The sequence below is a fragment of the Pogonomyrmex barbatus genome, unplaced genomic scaffold (genome assembly GCF_055798465.1).
Source record: "Pogonomyrmex barbatus isolate J1 unplaced genomic scaffold, ASM5579846v1 scaffold8, whole genome shotgun sequence".
Taxonomy (NCBI): Eukaryota; Metazoa; Arthropoda; class Insecta; order Hymenoptera; family Formicidae; genus Pogonomyrmex; species Pogonomyrmex barbatus.
The window spans coordinates 943,931-966,648 of NW_028297182.1; the positions used below are offsets into that span (position 1 = coordinate 943,931).

Sequence of the window (22,718 nt, forward strand, 5' to 3'; positions counted from 1 at the left end):
ATTCAACGAAGATCTAAAGGCAAGAACCAATCATATTGAAAAATCACTGAGCGTTCACTGATCTGCTTTCTCTGCTGAACGCAGCCTATGAGAAAGACCGCGTTCAGCAAAACATTTATTTTACAACTATTGGCAGTTTTTTTGTGCAAATTGGAAGTGCCAAGAACCTAAGAATATATAGAGTCTGTTCTTTTTAGCTGAACTGGCTGCATTAGTTCAGAGTTTATCTTTCTTCTTCCAATGCAAGAGAGAAAGATAAACATATTCTGAACTAGTACAAAAGTTCAGAAATAAAAAAACAAACTTATGGACGGGGCATACACTGCCAATTAGGGCAAGGAAAGCAGTGAGATTAGCAGTAAGAGGGAACTACATGCACATCGCGGGTTGATTCGGATTAACTCGAAATTATTCGGCTCCCGAATTCCTATATTCTTAGATCTATGGGAGGTGCGATCCACTTAGTGCTAGTAATGCTTTGAAGCATTTTTTGATTGGTTTATAATTTGGTTTATAATTTATAAAATTCCTTGTTCTGATTGGTTAATCAAATACTTCGAGGTATTTGTACAGCAGTAAATCCATCTTAGGTTATATTTTTAAATTTTTAGAAGAATAAATATATTAGAAATAGATTAGAAATCAAAAAGATGAAATAATCTCAATTTTTATAACTGTTCTATTTGAACATATATATTTTTAGGACGAAACATCGTCTGAATTGTCTAAAACTAAACTAATTACCGTAGCTATTTTAGGTTTTTTTTACTTTTATCACAATGATATGCGTACCAAATTCATTTCAAAACAACACATCAGTAAACCAATACTTCTTCCAATCCTACAATTTCTGAGATTGACCAAGATTGATTTCAGAACATACCCTTACTAGTAGTTTGTAGCCACTGCTGTCACGCGCGCGGATAAATGTGTGCAAAGTTGGCTCGAATCACTGCTGTGTTTGTTAATATCAATATTATAAATATAAATATATATATATATATATATATATATTTATATATATATATGTGTGTGTTTGTGTGATAAATTTGTTAAAATTAATCAAGGAATTATATAAATTGTCTTAATGGCGCTGTCAAGAGGTATATATATTATAAATCTCCGAGATATGAATGTACACGTGACTATATAACCTGATATTTATACTATAATTGTTATAAATTTTTTATTTTTTATAAAAATAATTTTTATGATATAATTTATATATTACAGAATTATTAAAACGGTTAAACTCGGATGACTATCCTTTACCAAAGCGATTGAAATTAGCAGAAACTGCATTTTATGCAGAGGATCTGCCACTTGTTCGTAAAGAGGATTTATTGTTGGAATGGCTATGCAAAATTTGTCCTACGAATGAACATAGTTGGAAGACTTTGAATAATTGTTTGAGATCTGTCTATATTAATATTACAGCTAGCATGAAACAATGTTTAATTGATATGCTTATACAAGCATTAAACAGTAATATGGAAAACATATATGAGGATATATTGAAAAGTTGCAGTTTGGTCCTAACTAATATTAGTATGCGACAATATTTTATAAACAAGCCAAAAATTCTAGGTCTCTTAATAAAGACTCTACTTAACAATATTTCAAAACATTATAGCGATCTAATGCAAGAAGATTTTAATGAGCTATCTGAACCATGTAAATTGTCACCTTTAGAAAATGACACTGTAATAGACATACTTGAAAGTCTCATGCAAATATATAAACAGATGATCCTTACAAAAGATGAACTAAGGTCAATTTTTATACAAGATATTTTATATCTTGTTTGTAACTTAGTCGATCATACAAATATGGATAATACAAATAGGCTTGGTGTAGCAGTCTACAAATGTATCCAGCGGCTATTGCTAGGAAAAAACAGGTCTGTGCAGACTAAAGAAACTGAAGAATCAAATCAATCAATGTTATCAGACTTGTTTTGTATATTATCTAAACATGTAGAGACATCAAGTCTTCGATGTAATCTTCTGACATACCAGTTTATTTTTCGTTCTATAATAGGTACTTACAAATCAGATCCTATTTTGTTGGATGTATTCTTCAGAAATCTAATTAACTCTTCTGGAAAATATAAATGGGAAATTTTAGACTCTTTCCTTAAATTACTAAATGATGTAATATTCAATTTTGATAACACTGTGGAAGGTATCACATTGACCGAGTATTTCCAAAATCTTATAAATAACATTTTAACACATGATAATATGATATCTGCGCATTATGGAATACTCATTCAACTTTCATATATCAATCCGGTTTTAATAGAGAATAATATCTCGGATATCTTAAATAAAATACTTATAAAAGAACAAACTGTTTATCATACAAACTTGTTAATTGCAATTCTACATGCTAGCACGAAATTAAGACGAGAACAAAAATTTATCTCGCAATTGTTAACATCACTGAAGCAGCAAACTACAATAAAGAAAACATATAAAGAAGATACTACATTTTTTTTGGATGAATTTAGAATCAAACTTATGAAAACAATTAGCAACTTTACCAGTTCACAGACAATAACAACTATAAGAACATTAGTATATTATTTAAATACTGATTGTGCAGAGTTATTGCAATCTAATACTTCATGTAAGTATCTTACATTTGCAGCATTGAATAATAGTTAATTTAATAATGTAGAAAAAATTACATATAATATAATATTAATAAGAATTATATCTTTTTTCTTTAATACAAATTACAGGTAAAAATATATTATTATTAAAGGTAACAGTAGAACTACTCATCATACTTTTTGAAGGTATGCAGGTTTTCGAATATACCAGAACATTATCTGCTCATGAGAAATTTGTCAATGGTCTAGATGAAATAGGAAATGCACTGTCGTTATTGATAAACAAGGCATTGTGCTTGAATCATAACAAAACTGTTATTATAATATTGCTAAGTGCAGTGCAATCTTTGAGCGAAATACAAAGTATGTTTAAATATTATATATTGAAAGATCCTGTTACAAAGAAACTACCATTTCCAATTCTGGATGATCCTTGGCAACAATTGATTCAAAGAATTACTAATTTTGGAGAAGATAATTGCAAAAATATCATGGTATCTCTCTTTACAAATTTTTTTTATTTATAAAAAAATATATTTCGATCATAATACATGTTCAGTTTTGAAAATGGAGTATTTTTTTAAACACATTTTTAATTGGACACATTCTTAATTTCAGAATAAACTTATTTTATATCGACTAAAAATAGAAATATCAAATAAACCAATTAAACTTCATGGTTTAATAGATGGCCTTGAATATTCCTGGAGCACTATTTTGAAGCATGACACAACTATGCTTTCTTTGTTACATGACAAAGAAATATCAAAAGTGACATATTTATTGTTAGTGGATATAACATCAAGTGAAAAAAATTTTCATGATTGGCTTCATATATTGGATAAAGAGTATCTTCAAGAAAATAGACGCTTTATAATGTATCTTTTAAGTCATATTTTTATCCAGATAGGACAAAGCTTTTCATTGCCCATTACGGAACATATTAGTGCTGTAAGTAATATACATAATTCTCAATGCCTGGAAATTTAAAATTCTTAAATTAATATTTGAAAATAATCCTATCTTTTTATTCTTATTAATTCAATAAAATTTCAGAAGCTATTGATGGAAAATGAGTATAACAACAAATTATTAGAAATCTTACAAATTCTAAAAGAACAAATATCACAAGAACATTGGTTGCAAATGACAAACACAATTTCTTTAAAAATTGAATTATATTTAGAAATATTTCTCCATTTACCGACGATGTATTTCAGTTCTAATGTAAAAATATTGATATTTCTGGTTGTGTATTCTATTAGTAGGAAATATGAAACAAATGACAAAGTATCAGGATTATGCAACATGATATTTTCAGGTAATTTATTTTTAATTCAGGTAATTTATTTTTATAATTTATTTTTTTATTTATCTTTGTTTATTTATTTACTTAATTTTTTAGTTTATTTGTATATAGAAATCTCTAATAAAAACATTAATAAAAATTATTATCTAGATTTATTCGAAAAAGCTGGAATTGACGTATTTCAATATATAGAACCAAAAATATTAGTAAATCAGTTATCACAAAATAAAGCATTTTCAAAGGCTTGCGAGTTCTCTCTTCGGAATGTGAAAACGTATGCTACTTTAAAGAATTTCGTAAAAATCTGTGATCAACACAAAGAAATTATGTGCATTATTTTGGAATGCATGGATGCCGTCAGATCAAAATTGGATACCGAACAAAAAGTTATTTTTAGGAAAGCAGAGAAAAAATTAGCCAAAGCCATTTTAAAAATATTACCTGAAGATATAAATAGTGATTTTGACGTAAGATGTTTAACAGCAGTGTTAAAAATAAAGTTTCAAACTGGAAAAATTACTGACCCTTTGAAACAATTGACTGAAGTAACTCTCAGAAACATATTCGCGGTAAATAACATAGAAAGAATTATATTTACATGCGATATTTTAAATCATTCCCTTTGAAGCCTTCTCTTCCCTAATATAGAAGTATACATGTTAAATTTATGCAAATATTCAAATAATTCAACAACAAATTTCTTTTACAGATAACAGAAAATTCAAGCAAAACAAATAGCAAATTATTACAACAAGGTATATTATTATCGATTATTGTTTTACAACATCGCAAAATGTTTGAAATTCATACGATCATCAAAAACTTATGGTTTGTGATGCTGAAACATCCGTACAAGAATTTGATTGAACTTTTATTAGTGTCTAACGAGTTAAAAGAATTTTATGAACTTTTGAAACTATTGCAAGATCAAACGGTATATCAGTATATTCATAATAACCATTAATAATATCTATGTATATTCCTTTTTCATATAGATTTTTTTTATAGATCAATAGTTTGATACAAAAAAATGAAACAGAATGGACAAATCTGTTTGTTGTTTGGAGCAGTATAATGAAGACAGATATGAATGTTAAACGTAACAAGATGCGTTTAAATGTAATCAACAATTTGTTCCAAACTGTATTAAGATTAGATGTCCCTACCGCATATTGGTCAGGATTGTTGCATTTATCTCACGATATAATCAGTGCCAAGCACTTACTTATTCCTGATATTACAATTGATCTTATTACACTGATCAGTTTAAAATCGCTCGACGAAGCAAATATATCATCATGCGAAAACGTGCTTGCTATATGCAAAACTTTAATAAAGGTCAAAACAGACTTGATAATAGATAGATTGCCTAATTTATTATTATTGTATAGACATACAGTAAATATCATTGTCCATGCGTCAAAAAATATAACTGATAAATTTGACGAACATCGATTTAGATGTTTCGCACTCGATGTTACAAAGTAAGTTCAATTAGATAAAATTTTAATATATTAAATATTGATTTTGATAAAATTTATTGATCAAATTAATTAGTTAAAAAAATAAATATTTTTTTAACAGATTTACAAGCATGCTGGTAAAGTTAAAGAAAGATATGATACGACTGGGTCCGTATGTAATTGCGGATCTTTTGCAATTAATTGTGGAAGGCACTATACCTTCTTATGTTAAGGTAATATCTTTATATGCTGTTACTTGTTATCTTATTAAATTGTTATTTTATTTTATTAATTATTTTTATTATATATATTTTTTCTGTTGCAGATGGCTTTACACGAATCTCTATGTCAATTAATTAGCATCTGCGATCAACATGGACTCGCCTTTTTATCTCGTACATTACCAACATCGTTACAAGAAGTTTTTAAAATACAGTTAAATACGTTTAAAAAGTTTTATAAATATTCTGGCAAAATTTAAATTTCTCTTTTTTTTTAAAATACTCTCTTAAACCAATTCCAAAATTCTTTCATTATAAAGTATCATATTATTGATATCATTTACTGATAGTAATATTATTAAGGGGATGCTGAACTGACGAGCGAATTCCGACGAAAACGTCACGCATATGTACATATACATATACATATACATATACACAGATGCATTTATGTATACTTGCATATATACATACAACATACATACATACATACATACATACATACATACATACATACATACATACATACATACATACATACATACATACATACATACATACACACATACATACATACATACATACACACACTGATCATACATTTCTGTACACACATGATACACATATGAACAAATTTTTGTGATATTCCCCTGATCGTAATAAGTGTCTAAGCCTACTTTTAAGAACTCAGTGTTGCTTCTTCATGTAACCTTCTAGTTTAACAATATCAGTTTTGTAAGTATAGGCTGTAAAAGTTATATATAAAGCAAATATTTACGTGACTTGACAGCTTTGGACATCATTTTAAGGTACCAAATGGTAAAAAAGATCTAAATTTAAAAATTTTGTTTCGTTCTTGATACGATTCATATGCTAAGCATGTATTAATGCATAAACTTTAATTGTGGAAAAGGATTTTCAGATCTATAACGTTAATAAAAAATGAGAGTTATACAAAAATTATTGCGTTTTGTTGGTAATTCAGACAAGTTCAGTATCCCCTTAACATATATTACTGATTGTTATAATTACAAATTCTAAATTTAGAATTCTAATCAGATATTGTATTATAAAGTCGTGAAATATTCAATTGATGTGAATTGGCGAAAGTTCGAAATCGCGCTTTCTTGAGCGGCGCGACTGTTTGGCATTATGTCACAAGAATGTTGTGCTTAAAATGGTATTATTCGATAGATTTCATCTGCCAAAGTCGCTCGCTTCTGAAACTTTAATTGTTAATAACTTTTTAACTAGAGGTGTGCAAACGAAAAATCGATCTGTTTGACAATATGCAAACGAATATCTATCACTTAAGCTATTTTTTATTTAATTTACTCATAGTTGGGGAGCTAGTGTGAAGATGGCCCCCCGAAATTTGTTTTGTTAATAATTTTTTTACTAGAAGTGTGCAAACGATGAGCAATCGAATGAGCTACAGAAACTTTATGTTTTTCAATGTTAGGGGGCTATTCACACAGGTGGAAGTATATGGGAAAAACTATGTAGGAAGTATATGGGAAAAACTATGTGGGAAGTATATGGGAAAAAATATGTGGGAAGTATATGGAAAAACTATATGGGAAATATATGAGAAAAACTATGTGGGAAGAAGATAGGAAAAACTGTGTGGGAACTAGATGGGAAAAATTATGTGGGAAGAAGATGGGAAAAACTATATGGGAAGAAGATGGGAAAAACTATGTGGAAAAAGATGGGAAAAACTATGTGGGCGTTAGATGGGAAAAACTATGTGGAAGGAAGATGGGAAAAGCTATGTGGGAATTAGATGGGAAAAACTATGTAGGAAAAAGATAGGAAAAACTATGTAGGAAGAAGATGGGAAAAACTATATGGGAATTAGATGGGAAAAACTATGTGGGAAGAAGATGGGAAAAACTATGTGGGAAGAAGATGGGAAAAACTATATGGGAATTAGATGGAAAATCTATGTGGGAAGAAGATGGAGAAAATTATGTCGGAAGAAGATGGGAAAAACTATATGGGAATTAGATGGGAAAAATTATGTGGCAAGAAGATGGGAAAAACTATGTGGGAAAATGGGAAAAACTATGTGGGGACTAGATGGGAAAAACTATGTGGGAAGATGGGAAAAACTATGTGGGAAGATGGGAAAAACTATGTGGAAAGATGGAAAAAACTATGTGGGAACTAAATGGGAAAAATTATGTGGCAAGTAGATGGGAAAAATTATGTGGCAAGAAGATGGGAAAAACTATGTGGGAAGATGGGAAAAACTATGTGGGGACTAGATGGGAAAAACTATGTGGGAAGATGGGAAAAACTATGTGGGAAGATGGGAAAAACTATGTGGGAAGAAGATGGGAAAAACTATATGGGAATTAGATGGGAAAAACTATGTGGGAAGAAGATGGGAAAAACTATATGGGAATTAGATGGGAAAAACTATGTGGAAAAAGATGGGAAAAACTATGTGGAAGGAAGATGGGAAAAGCTATGTGGGAATTAGATGGGAAAAACTATGTAGGAAGAAGATAGGAAAAACTATGTAGGAAGAAGATGGGAAAAACTATATGGGAAGAAGATGGGAAAAACTATGTGGAAAAAGATGGGAAAAACTATGTGGGAATTAGATGGAAAAAACTATGTGGGAAGAAGATGGGAAAAACTATGTAGGAAGAAGATGGGAAAAACTATATGGGAATTAGATGGGAAAAACTATGCGGGAAGATGGGAAAACTATGTGGGAAGTAGATGGGAAAAACTATGTGGAAAAAGATGGGAAAAACTATGTAGGAAGAAGATGGGAAAAACTATGTGGGCGTTAGATGGGAAAAACTATGTGGAAGGAAGATGGGAAAAGCTATGTGGGAATTAGATGGGAAAAACTATGTGGAAAAAGATGGGAAAAACTATGTGGGCGTTAGATGGGAAAAACTATGTGGAAGGAAGATGGGAAAAGCTATGTAGGAATTAGATGGGAAAAACTATGTGGAAAAAGATGGGAAAAACTATGTGGGGACTAGATGGGAAAAACCATGTGGGAAGATGGGAAAAACTATGTGGGAAGATGGGAAAAACTATGTGGGAAGATGGGAACAACTATGTGGGCGTTAGATGGGAAAAACTATATGGGAACTAAATGGGAAAAACTATGTGGAAGGAAGATGGGAAAAGCTATGTGGAAGGAAGATGGGAAAAGCTATGTGGCAAGTAGATGGGAAAAATTATGTGGCAAGAAGATGGGAAAAACTATGTAGAAAGATGGGAAAAACTATGTGGGAAGATGGGAAAAACTATATGGGAAGATGAGAAAAACTATGTGGGAAGATGGGAAAAACTATATGAGAACTAGATGGGAAAAACTATGTGGCAAAAAGATGGGAAAAACTATGTAGGAAGAAGATGGGAAAAACTATACGGGAATTAGATGGTAAAAACTACGTGGGAAGAAGATGGGAAAAACTATATGGGAATTAGATGGGAAACCTATATGGGAATTAGATGGGAAAAACTATGTGGGTAGAAGATGGGAAAAACTATGTGGCAAGAAGATGGGAAAAACTATTTGGCAAGAAGATGGGAAAAACTCCTTGGGAAGAAGATGGGAAAAACTATATGGGAATTAGATGGGAAAAACTATGTGGGTAGAAGATGGGAAAAACTATGTGGCAAGAAGATGGGAAAAACTATTTGGCAAGAAGATGGGAAAAACTCCTTGGGAAGAAGATGGGAAAAACTATATGGGAATTAGATGGGAAAAACTATATGGCAAAAAGATGGGAAAAACTATGTGGGAATTAGATTGGAAAAACTATGTGGGAAGAAGATGGGAAAACCTATATGGGAAGAAAATGGGAAAAACCATGTGGGAACGAGATGGGAAAAACTATGTGGGAATTAGATGGGAAAAACTATGTGAGAAGAAGATGGGAAAAACTATGTGGGAAGAAGATGGGAAAAACTATGTGGGAACGACATGGGAAAAACTATGTGGGAATTAGATGGGAAGAACTATGTAGGAAGAAGATGGGAAAAACTATGTGGAAGCTAGATGGGAAAAACTATGTGGGACTAGATGGGAAAAACTATGTGCGCGCTAAATGGGAAAAACTATGTGGAAGGAAGATGCAAAAAACTATAAGGGAAGAAGATGGGAAAAACTATGTGGGAACTAGATGGGAAAAACTATATGGGAATTAGATGGGAAAAACTATGTGGGACGAAGATGGGAGAAACTATGTGGGCGTTAGATGGGAAAAACTATGTGGGAACTAAATGGGAAAAATTATGTGGCAAGTAGATGGGAAAAATTATGTGGCAAGAAGATGGGAAAAACTATGTGAGAACTAGATGGGAAAAACTATATGGGAATTAGATGGGAAAAACTATGTGGCAAGTAGATGGGAAAAATTATGTGGCAAGAAGATGGGAAAAACTATGTGGAAAGATGGGAAAAACTATGTGGGAAGATGGGAAAAACTATATGGGAAGATGAGAAAACTATGTGGGAAGATGGGAAAAACTATATGAGAACTAGATGGGAAAAACTATGTGGCAAGAAGATGGGAAAAACTATATGGGAATTAGATGGGAAAAACTATGTGGCAAAAAGATGGGAAAAACTATGTGGAAGGAAGATGGGAAAAGCTATGTGGGAATTAGATGGGAAAAACTATGTAGGAAGAAGATAGGAAAAACTATGTAGGAAGGAGATGGGAAAAACTATATGGGAAGAAGATGGGAAAAACTATGTGGAAAAAGATGGGAAAAACTATGTGGGAATTAGATGGAAAAAACTATGTGGGAAGAAGATGGGAAAAACTATGTAGGAAGAAGATGGGAAAAACTATATGGGAATTAGATGGGAAAAACTATGCGGGAAGATGGGAAAACTATGTGGGAAGTAGATGGGAAAAACTATGTGGGAAGAAGATGGGAAAAATTATATGGGAAAAAGATGGGAAAAACTATGTGGGCGTTAGATGGGAAAAGCTATGTGGAAGGAAGATGGGAAAAGCTATGTGGGAATTAGATGGGAAAAACTATGTGGAAAAAGATGGGAAAAACTATGTGGGAAGATGGGAAAAACTATGTGGGGAGAAGATGGGAAAAACTATGTGGGAAGATGGGAAAAACTATGTGGGAAGAAGATGGGAAAAACTATGTGGGAAGATGGGAAAAACTATGTGGGAAGAAGATGGGAAAAACTATGTGGGGAGAAGATGGGAAAACTATGTGGTAAGAAGATGGGAAAAACTATGTGGGAAGAAGATGGAGAAAATTATGTCGGAAGAAGATGGGAAAAACTATATGGGAATTAGATGGGAAAAACTATGTGGGAAGAAGATGGGAAAAACTATGTGGGAAGAAGATGGAGAAAATTATGTCGGAAGAAGATGGGAAAAACTATATGGGAATTAGATGGGAAAAACTATGTGGGAAGAAGATGGGAAAAACTATGTGGGTAGAAGATGGGAAAAACTATGTGGCAAGAAGATGGGAAAAACTATTTGGCAAGAAGATGGGAAAAACTCCTTGGGAAGAAGATGGGAAAAACTATATGGGAATTAGATGGGAAGAACTATGTAGGAAGAAGATGGGAAAAACTATGTGGAAGCTAGATGGGAAAAACTATGTGGCAAGAAGATGGGAAAAACTATTTGGCAAGAAGATGGGAAAAACTCCTTGGGAAGAAGATGGGAAAAACTATATGGGAATTAGATGGGAAGAACTATGTAGGAAGAAGATGGGAAAAACTATGTGGAAGCTAGATGGGAAAAACTATGTGCGCGCTAAATGGGAAAAATTATGTGAGCGCTAGATGGGAAGAACTATGACTAACTTAAAATGGTATTATTCGATAGATTTTTGTTTGCACTTTACCGAACAGCTCGAATTTTCGTTTGCACACCTCTAGTTAAAAAGTTATTAACAATTAAAGTTTCAGAAACGAGCGAGTTCGATAGATGAGGTGAAAACAAAAATATTGTGCTTAAAATGATATCAATCGAAAAGTTGTGGCGTTTCAGTTATTACAAGATATAACGTTTAGGTACAGATATTAAAGACGAGAATATACAATAGATTTATGAGAAATAAACAAGAATCGAATATGAATGAAAACGCCGCAACTTTTCAATTAATATCATTTTAAGCACAATATTTTTGTTTTCACCTCATTTATTGAACTCGCTCGTTTCTGAAACTTTAATTGTTAATAACTTTTTAACTAGAGATGTGCAAACGAAAAATCGACCTGTTTGGCAATGTGCAAACGAATATCTATCAATTGAGCTATTTTTTATTTAATTTACTCATAATTGGGGGGCTAGTGTGAAGATGGCCCCCCGAAATTCGTTTTGTTAATAATTTTTTTACTAGAAGTATGCAAACGAAAATTCAAAATGTGCATACATGTGCAAACGATGAGCAATCGAATGAGCTATAGAAACTTTGTTTTTCAATGTTTGGGAGCTGTCTTCACACAGGTCCAGTGTTATACATCTGAGAACCTAAGTTTTCAAATCTCACCGCGGCCACATCTTTTTCCGCCATCAAATTCAGCACATCGTGTACAACGCTCTCTTCACCAACGTCACAAAATGGTGACCCCGACGTGATCTGAACACGCAACGCAACCTTCTCAACTCTCCCTCGAAATACAGACACGGCCACATGAAGCCCGCGCTGTTTTCGACGACGTGACTCTCCATGACCAATCATTGGACGCTCTCGACTTGCCGAGGTTCGCACAATCTTCTTGTCGATGTCCATACGGCCAACTCAACATTGCCAACCGGTAAAGACAGCCAATCACTGGACACCTCGACTTTCAAGGTTCGCTCACAACCTCACTGTCGACGTCTAAATCGGCTAACCCATCTTTTTCCGCCATCAAATTTAACACATCGTGGACAACGCTCTTCACCAACGCCACAATATATATATATATATATTTATTCACTGTGCATATATACACACACACACACACACACATATATATATATGTATATATATATATATATATATATATACACACAGGATGATTCAGAACAACCGTTTGTCCTTAAAATATCATATTCCTGAGTCGATTCTAAAATAATTTTTCCTCTACCAAATTTTTATCAAAAGCTTAGTTTTTGAATTATAAGAGAAAACAGTTCACAATCTAAAAGTATATACTAATCAAAAACAAGAGCTCAGCAAGTACGCAAATCCAACTAGCAAATCAGCAGGAAAAAAGCATTGTGTGTCGCTGCTTTAGATAAAGAAAGATTTGACCAATCGCATTGATCAATTAGGCCTGTTCTATAATGCATGATGTGTCGGTGTTAGGGGTCATAAGCCGTAAGAATGGGCCAATCACAATCAAGTATTCTCTCTAAATTCGATTATGGGTGCAGTCCACTTGGTGCTACAAATGCTTTAAAGCATTTTTTGATTGATCAATTCATAGAATTCTTTATTTTGATTGATTAATCAAACGCTTCGAAGCTTTTGTAGCGCTAAATGGATCGTACCTGATTCGTCAATTCTTGTATGGCTTACGACACTGACACATATGCATTGTAGAACAGGCCTTAGTCAAAATAGATTTTCAAGGCATGGTCATTCTACATTCGCAGTCAGTCTTTTCATTGTTAAAAATAATTTTTCTATTTTATTAAATTATATTTTTAATAATTATTGATATTATGTAAATTTTAATAAAATTTTAATAAAATTTTAACAATTTTTACATAATTGCCGAACATTTACTATTAAAGTGTTCGAAATTTATGAAATTGTTATATAATTAAATAAAATCGTTTCTAATAATGAATAAATAGAAATCCATACTACATGCACTACTAATTTGTATGTATATATATATATATATATATATATATATATATATATACATATATATTCAGTATATATCTGTTGAATTGCTTTGCGGTCTGTATATTATTTATTATCAGAAGGTTTCTTAATATGAAAATTCGAGTGCCACGAGGACTACGCAAGGATCAAATTTATATCGTTTTGTTTATAGGAGTGGGCACCGGTTTGTATAATTGGAATAATCTGTTGCAAAGTCATATGAAAAATCGTGAAAAAGAACTAAATTTAAATGAGGTAATTGGATAAATATTTTCAAAACATTTACCTGACTATAACCTGTACACTGATTATATCAATCGTATATTTTGCGATTGTGAATAATGTTTGATTAAGTTTAGAATTTCTAATTATAGTGATAGTATGTATATGTTATTGTTACTATCAATAAATATTAATAGTGATAAACTGATTTTATAGTGAAAAAATTGAAGTTGATTCACATATTTAATTGGAAAAGTATAAAAATATAGAATAATAAAAACATTGTTAAATCTTCTATTATTTTCATTCTTAAAAGGAAATCCCAGTTCTTTGTCGAAATACATTTGACCGCGGATAGAGTTTTTTTTGAAATATATAATAATCATCTTACAGTTCGGTAACGAAAATCAAGAATCTTCTTGTTAGTAAATTTACTGTGTTGGGACTTGTGGCAATTACTGGGGCTATTGGTGTGACATGTTGTAGGTAAACATCTTGTTTCTTATATTTTTTTCTATGAAATAATAAAACAAAAATCAGACATTTATTGGATATTAAATTGTACAAATCATTTTTTTTCCATAGGACTCACATAATGCCATGGTACAGGGGACACAAGGCTGCGAAAACAGAGGAAATTGCAAATATGATTTACGAGAAACGTAAACAAAAAACTTTGCAACAAGAAATAGAATGAACACCACTTATCGAATGCACCATTATCAATTTTACATATGTTTTTTTTATTAGAACTTTATAATTTAAATGAACAAAGGACACATGTAAACATAGTATGATACAATAGAGTTGCTATTATTCCAACAAGACTATTACATTATATTACATAATCTTACTGTGAAACTTTGTAGCTTAGTTTTGAAACTTGCTACCATAAAAAGGAATATATTGCACTACCACTTTCCAGTCTGTGAAATACAATAATGCTAACGATGCACCGCCTCCATAAGCTGTTGCAGTTGGAATCCTAAAATGTAAAAGATAATATAAAACAGAAAATCCTATTAATCCTAGATTAAATATATTTTTTAATTTAGATAGAAAAAGAAATAAGTTAAATATTTGTAAAAGGACCTTTTTTATATCGAGTGTGCTATTTATTGAAGATTAATTTACTCGCGCTATCGGTTGGGGTCGTGGTTATGACATTCTGTAAGTGCGCTGAAAATATCGAAAACTCACCATTTCGTAGCCAATTCAGTGTATTTTCGATTGATTCGCAGTGGCATTTTTTTCAATATTGATCGTATTTGGGAGCAGAAAATCTTATTTCAATATCGAGAGAAAGAGCAAAATCAGGAGAAATGAACAGAGAAAGGTAACTCCACGTACGAAGTTGTTTTAGTTCGAAAATACGCTACAAGATGCGTTGTCATCGTTAACGTACACTTGGCGTTATTAGGGCTGGCTCATCAACTTCGGTTAAAGCGATGCTAAATTTGTCTGTATTATCGACAAAACGCAATAATTTTTGTATTGCTGTCATTTTTTATTAACTTTATAGATCTGGAAATTCTTTTCCACAATTAAAGTTTATGCATTAATACGTGTTTAGCATATGAATTTCGTATCAAGAACGAGAAAAAATTTTTAAATTTAGATTATTTTTGCCTTTTGGTACCTTAAAATGGCGTTCAAAGCTGTCAAGTCGCGTAAATATTTGCTTTATATGAAACTTTTACAGCCTGTACCTATAAAACTGATATTGCTAGACTAGAAGATTACATGAAGAAGCAACGTTGAGTTTTTAGAATTAAGCTTAGACACTTATACGAACGAGGGAGTATCACAAAAATTTGTTCATATGTGTGTACAGAAATGTATGATGAGTGTATGTATGTATGTATGTATGTATGTATACGAGTGTATGTATGTATATGATATAAATGTATCTATGTATCTATGTACATATGTGAATGTTTCGTCGGAATTCGCTCGTCAGTTTAACATCCCCTTAACGCTATCGGTCGGTTAATTTGGCCAGCAGAATTGCCAATAGCAAGAAATCCAAAATCGGTCTTGGTCTCGTACTTTCTAATCTATTCATAGCAAAGAAAAAGCGTATAGAGTGTGAATTATAATAATAAAATAAGAATATAATTTTTTAATATTTATATAAATGTATATGCTTTAAAATATAAATACAAATGTTTACAACAAGAAATTAGGTTAGAAATGACGAAGTTTTTATTTTTGCAGTTGGCAGTTCTCAAATTTAACCCGCTGTTTAACTTAGACTACGGTCCACGCTACAAAAGTTTCGAAGCGTTTGATTAACCAATCAAAACGAAGAATTTTATGAATTGATCAATCAAAAAATGCGAAATGCTTCGAAGCATTTGTAGCATCAAGTGGACTATATCTCATATTACGATAATTTTTTATTCTTTGTCTTTATCTTTTATTAGAAATAAATATTCTCGAGAATATTGATCTTAATAAAGAGTAAATTAAATTGAGCAAGTTAAAATTAACAAATATTGATAAAAATGGACTAGAAATTAAAGGCATTAATATGAATCATACAAATTAATTAATACAATATAAAACTTTCCCTTTTAGAAAATATATTTGGGTGCGTTTTAAAATTCGTTGCTGTAGTGTAGAAAATTTATAATTAACATAATGTATCATATATTATTATTAATTTTAGCAGAAAATTTTGATTCAAATCATTTTTCATTTAGAATTTTATTCAAATTCCATCGATACTTTTCTTCTCGGGAGGAAAATGGAAGTTGACTGTCGAATTTAAATCATGGGTGTACGAGTGTATGAATGGAGTTACGAAATATTTTTTTAGGCGCGAAGATTAAATCTGAGAGGGAAAGAAAAAATTGCGGCCTGGGGACCTCCACCTCAATTTTTTTGTCTATTTTCACATCGCTCAGTATTGACCGAGACGTAATAGATTACTAGAGGCTCGTGAGATTACCCATATCGCCACCATTACAGTCTCTCACCTTTTGTACTTCACCCCGCGGCATTATTCTCCATCCATATATTCTTGCATCCGTGATTTGAACAAAATTGTTAATGGAAAGCGATTTACGAATGATTCAAATGTGTTCCAAAATTTACTGCTAGCGCTAATAATATAAAATATATGTGTCACGTAAACTATAAATTTTCAATATCAGCAATGAATTTTATAATATATTCAAATACGTCAACTGTATTAAAAGAGAAGCAGCTGTATTTAACAACATTGGCAGACAAAAATGGCGGACTTTTGCTCTGTTGCATCTCTAGCATTTCATGGCGGCGCATGCGCGTCGCACGCAACATCACTAAGTAATTACGGCTATTGTAGCGATATAACAGCAGCGTCGGCGTCCACTGGGCCTCGCACGCCGTGTGTACGTCGTGCTCATGCTTGCGCGCTTATAATCACGTTATATACGTTTTCTTGGTGAAGCGAGTACGCGTGCGCGTGCGCGTACGAGAGAGAGAAAGATTTCGCGCGTATTGACGGCCGATCGACGGGCCCCCGGTCCCGTGACAGTCCCGACGGCTCGCCGAGCACGCTCGACGCAAACGTCACTACGGTGGTGTGCGCCGCCGCGACACGATTTTTCCCCTCCCAGCTCCCAGCTTCCAGTGCCGCGAGGCGACGCGTGCGGTGAGGATCGAGGATTTGGGCTTTCTCTCACGCGCCTCTCCGCGTTCACATTCCATCGTGTCTGTTTCATCGCTCGTGGCGCGTTCGTTACGTTCGTCGCTTCCTGAGCATCGGATGTGCCTAGATATGCGCGCCGAGCGGACGCTCGGCGCGGCGGATCGGCGATCGGCGGCGGCACGACGAGTGGACGCAGAAAGAACGAGGACGACAGCGGCGGTGGCGGCGGGGCCACGCAAGACTCTTGGCGCGTATTAGTCAGGTGGTACCGAGTGGTGCCGCAACGGCGCCGGTACAGGCGGAGTGCCAGCGGCAGTGGTGGAATTTTCAAGGCGGAAACCTCGAGGGCGAAATCGCGTCCTCGTCACGGAAGCGACAGGTAAATACGTGTACCTCTGCACGCGCGCGCGTGTAACATACGCAGCCGAAGGTGCGGCGATTCGAGAGATCCCGGGCAGCGCGTCCTCGCTTTGTCCGTCGTGGCTACGCGACGCGACGTGACGGTGACACAACGCGACATGACACGACGCATCGGCGGACCTGTTGATACCGCGCCGCTTATCGTCGACATCGAATCGCGACAGCGATATCGCTGTGATCGTTAGCAACATTCCTTGAATTAATTGTCTATCTTCAAATAATAATATTTAAGACTCAAAAACAAGCTGTCCGAAATAAAGAATTAGGAATGGAAAATTACTTTCGACCAATAAATACCTCGAGATTCTATGATTCTATATCTGTATGAAGCAATGCCTCCAAATATGTATGTATGTCAAAACTAATTCCTCCGTTCTTAATTCTTTATGTTTAATTTTTTATTTCCGTTTATTTTGTGTTTGAAATCTGTTCGAGTTTGCGGAAGGTTAAATTGAATCGCGCATCTTCGAAAACTTCGGCACGACACCTTACGGTACCTTACCAATGACGTGCCACGATAACTCCGTCGAGGAAAATTCAAATAATTTCGTGAATTTCACATTTGTACATCTCTACTCGATTGCTATAACATGAGATACGGGGCTTATAAAAAAAAAATTGAATCTCCCGATCTGGACTGGGTTCGAAGACACTGGATATATCATTTTATTCTTGTAGTTTGTTGAATGTTAAAGAAGGATAAAATGATATCTGGGTGCATTCGGGTGTTATTTTTGAACGCACCCCTCCTTTTACGCCTGATACCAGCGTAACCCGCGAAAGAGCACCGCGATTGATCAAACACACGGACGCGAATGTATACAACATACGGCGCTGTAAACATAAGGATCGTTAAAGAAAATAGAGATAGAAATAGAAATAGATCGGTCGCGTACGTTGACACTCGACCTCCTCGCCGTCGAGTTTCGTTGTATCACGCGAGGTAATAAAAGCAACGTAAATTGTTCCGCGCTTTAAACGCACGTTTCCCACGCGTGGGCACCGCGACAGTAGTACGTATAAACGTGAACTTTTTAAACGTCTCTCGTAACGCTGCCGATTATTAGCTTGCCTTTCACTCACGCGGTGTTCTCTTACGGTGTTAGCATTCGCCGATCGACATATGCGTGTAACAAATATACCGCTGTCGATACTGAATCTCCGAATCTCAATCGACGAGTCTACGACGAAATTATTAATTTCTAACAAAAATGATATTTACCCGTAATCTGTCCTCGCAAGTGTCCTCTCAAACGCAAAGAATGCGTCATCGGAGATACTTTATCGCGACTTGTCTGTTTGTATCAGAATCAGAGATAAACGCGAGGACATTCGAGCTTGAAACGTCAACGGAAGTTTAAAATCAATTGCAATATCAACGAAACTTTTATTTATTAATTTTTGTATCTATTTTATATTACTTTTGTATTAGCAGCTATTTTGTATTATCTGCTATTTAATTATTATTAAATGCTATTTAATTATTATTTAATAGTTCTTCGTTCAATCTATCGTTTGAATTTTGTATTTTATCCTTAATAGAAGCGATTCGCGGCTTGGTCATCACCGTGGTGCAATAATATAGGAGCTAGTCAAGAACGTTTATATCGTCGTAGAAAGAATTCACCGTAGCTTCGGATATGCAAATACGAAGGTTTAGTCTGTTAGTCGAGTTAACGTATGAGAACCGCTGGTGGTTTTGTGCCCATTTTATATCCGATATCAATGGCTTCGTCGAAAAGATCGTTTCACCCAGGCATATGAAAATATCCCGGGATTTGTTGCTCGCAATGACATGTGTCGTAGATTTACTCGGCACTTGGAGGTATTCCACGTAATGACGATGCAACGCAACGCGATGCGGCGCAACGCAACGCAACGCAATGCAATGCAAGGCGACATACCCGCGACCTTCGTGCTCCTTCGTGGCTTCCTTCGGCAGTGCCGTAGGAAAGATCCGCGAGACCAGAACCGGAGGAACTCGGGGTATATACGCGAGAAGATACCTGTACCTTCCTTCCCCGCGTCGCGAGACGCGTATGCGGATCAAAATACTGGCACGACCGGCGGCGGTCGGCACTTCCACTGGAACGGCGATAATGTATAGAAAGTGTGAATGAGTAGAAAGTACCTAACGGCATTAAATCTGACGGCCGCGAATGCGAAAGCGCGAGGATATGAATTAAAAACCCGCGTTGCGCAGCTCGTGTTCTGCTCGGGAGCGAGCAGCTGATAAAATCTGTCGACTGTGCACGGTGCCTGCGCCGTGTCATCGGCGACCGTCCCGGCGAGGCCGATCCTTTATTGTCAAAACTATGATAGAGAATCACGGTCCATGGCAGTCCGCATGGCAGTCGCGATGAAAATTTTACGAGAAATATCGTTCAAATATTTGCTACAAAAAAAAAATCATCATTTTTTTTAATTTTTGCAAAAATAACAGATCCTTAGAGTTTTTATTTTATATGACGGAACGACATAATTAAGCCTCTGAAACTCTTTTAATTAAAAAGAAAATTTTACATCAAAAGTATTGTAAGACAAAAAGTATTGTTCTACGGGTTCATCTTTATAATAGAATTCAGTACATCGAATGAGAAGCTAATGACCTTTATTTTTTAAATAATATTTTCAATTCGTACATGGAAAGAGGAAGAACAATGTTGCTGTAGGATCTCAAAATTTGATCAGATATGGATCTGGAAAATAATTTTGTTAGAGCATCGAAATTATTAGGACATTTAAACATGATGATAATACTGCAAAATCTTTTTATATTCGAATTTGAACGTTTTACATAATTATTTTGATGACCCAACAGAATTGTTTTTGAAACTCTACGTATATATCCAGCAAAACTCTGCTCTTTGCGTGTAGAGACATTCGATTCTCATTATTAAATCGATTTGCGATGATGAAAAGGAACGGATTCTAGGAGAGCGTCCCGGGTTACTATCTTCTACCTACCTACGCGTAATTGAAAATGCGAAATGTTTACTATACTGGGTGCGCCAGGTATCGCGTGTACCAGAGAATCATTCAAAGAATCTGTTAACCGAGAGAAAGCGCGCGACGAGTGCGGCACCCTGTATAATTTGCCGTTTTAATTCACAGCGACGAACGCGTGTTTCGTCATGACGGGGACACATTCGCGGGATTAACGAAGAAGGGGGAGTGGGGAAGGGAGCAATGCTCTTTTGCCACAAGAATGTGCATTACAGAGTGTACACAGAGGGGCCTACACCTAGATACACGCGGATGAGACAGGAAACGACCGCTTAAGTGCAATAAACAAGCCATTAGTATATATATATATATATATATATATATATATACATCGTCTGTGATATATATTAACGTAACAGTGTGACATAATTAAACGCGCGATAATCGGTACTCCGCCAGAAGATCCCAGCTGAGTATCGTTCGGGAGATACAGTCGCTTGAATACGAAGAGATTTTTTTATTCCGCACATAAATCATATATCTCACGTAAAATAAATAATATTTTCTCCTTCTGCTGAATCTTGATATTTCTGGTGGAAGCTCACCCGAGAGATAAGATCTGCGCATCGATTCCCGCTTTTTGCTCGCTGTTCTATAAAAAGAACGATTGCCATCGAGTGAAATTGTATATATTCAACGAGCATTAGATGCATAAATCTTGAAGAGCTATGCTAATACGAGTGAGAGATATTACGGTGTTGTATCGCGCGATAATGTGTAATGTGTGCCAGACGCACAATAGCGCGATTTCGTAATGGATAATTCTGGAACGATCAAGTGTGACAACAGTTGTCAACACAGTGTCCAAACCGGAAAGATTCAAACAACGCACCTTCGAGAATTATTCTGCGTCTATTCCGAGACATATATCACACATGCTTCATTTTCTATCAGATAACAAGGATTACATCGAGAGCGGGCAAACATTGTATTTGAACAGAAACATTATTTTTCAATGACATCGTTATAAATGGATTTAAGATAATCGATGCTTCGTACATCTTTAACTTTTCGATCAGATTCTTGAAATACTGAAATCTAGTCGTTTATTTCCAGACTTAAATTTTAAACTTTTAATTTAGTTTATTTCCCCTGCGATGGCAGCTAAGACAATGAATTCTGTATGGAAATTACTGTATTTGTAATTATATTTTTTTTGGCAACATTGTTGCCAAAAAACCATTACGGCCGGAATTAAGCACCCTGGTAATTTCATTTTTTTTTTTCCGTTGGAAACACGAGAGGGCGAATCGAGGAAGTTGGTTAATCCGATTCATCCTGCAGACCGATTCGGTTCGCCATTATTATATTATTCGATTGCGAATCGGAGATCGAAACGAGCGCGATGACATTCGTGGCGATCCGCGTTATTATATCATTATACCAACGAGCACATGTACTCACCCTTTCGAATGCTCCTGCAAGGCAGGTATTATATTCCCATTGACTGTTCCTCGCGTTCCTACCGGTTTTTCGAAGGATAAAATCAGGTATTACTCGTCCGAGACGGACCGTTCATCGATCGAGTGAATGCACCGCTGAGTATAACGCAAACTTTAACATAAAATAATAGCATTGCCTAGCGTCAAATAATTTTGCACATAATAAATATATGAGAGGGATTATTTTCACATATCTTTAAATATACGTCGATGCGAAAAAAATCGCGTTCATATCGATATCAAATGCAATATGTATATACGATGTCATTAAATCTACGTGTATCGTGATACGTTTAATACGTGTAGTACGATTTAAAAATATTCTTTTGCGGTTATTCGTATTACAGACGTTTCCTAGCAATCTATTAACGGTCATTGCTTCTCATTCAACGGTGTCTTATCGCATGATGCCACCCGAGCAAGTATTGCTACTTGAACGGGAATTAGGGTGGAGATTTCGGGTCAGCGATTTACGCAACCTCCTCGGGGCTCTTTATTTCTAGATCGACCAAATCTCTCATGCGAATATTTCCTCG

The 22,718-nt window shown here is 34.6% G+C and overlaps 3 protein-coding genes across 4 annotated transcripts in view; 2 read left to right on the forward strand and 1 right to left on the reverse strand.

The window, feature by feature from the left end:
• Positions 1-908: 908 nt before the first annotated feature.
• LOC105425615 (uncharacterized) lies at positions 909-14,502 on the forward strand. 2 transcript variants are annotated; one of them, XM_089084071.1, is made up of 13 exons: positions 909-1,103; positions 1,234-2,631; positions 2,747-3,111; positions 3,236-3,568; positions 3,674-3,938; positions 4,077-4,495; positions 4,636-4,860; positions 4,935-5,410; positions 5,511-5,622; positions 5,715-13,216; positions 13,628-13,710; positions 13,994-14,163; positions 14,263-14,502. In XM_089084071.1, exons 1-10 carry the CDS (start codon positions 1,088-1,090, stop codon positions 5,868-5,870), a joined length of 3,765 nt encoding a protein of 1,254 aa, XP_088940197.1. In that variant the 5' UTR covers positions 909-1,087; the 3' UTR covers positions 5,871-13,216; positions 13,628-13,710; positions 13,994-14,163; positions 14,263-14,502. The 2 variants fall into 2 exon arrangements, with proteins under 2 accessions (XP_088940197.1, XP_088940196.1); XM_089084070.1 differs by having other exon boundaries at positions 14,071-14,163.
• UQCR-6.4 (Ubiquinol-cytochrome c reductase 6.4 kDa subunit) lies at positions 14,397-15,050 on the reverse strand. Its single transcript, XM_011638589.3, has 2 exons — positions 14,878-15,050; positions 14,397-14,662 (listed from the first exon to the last, which is right to left on the reverse strand). The coding sequence occupies exons 1-2, from the start codon at positions 14,922-14,924 to the stop codon at positions 14,548-14,550; spliced, it is 162 nt and encodes a 53-aa protein (XP_011636891.2). The 5' UTR covers positions 14,925-15,050; the 3' UTR covers positions 14,397-14,547.
• A 2,036-nt stretch (positions 15,051-17,086) lies between these two features.
• The window catches only part of cno (adherens junction formation factor afadin), a 43,014-nt gene continuing 37,382 nt past the window's right edge, over positions 17,087-22,718 (forward strand). The window contains exon 1 of the mRNA XM_089084062.1: positions 17,087-17,693. The gene's annotated coding sequence lies outside the window, so the exon portion shown is untranslated. The remainder of the gene's footprint in view (positions 17,694-22,718) is intronic.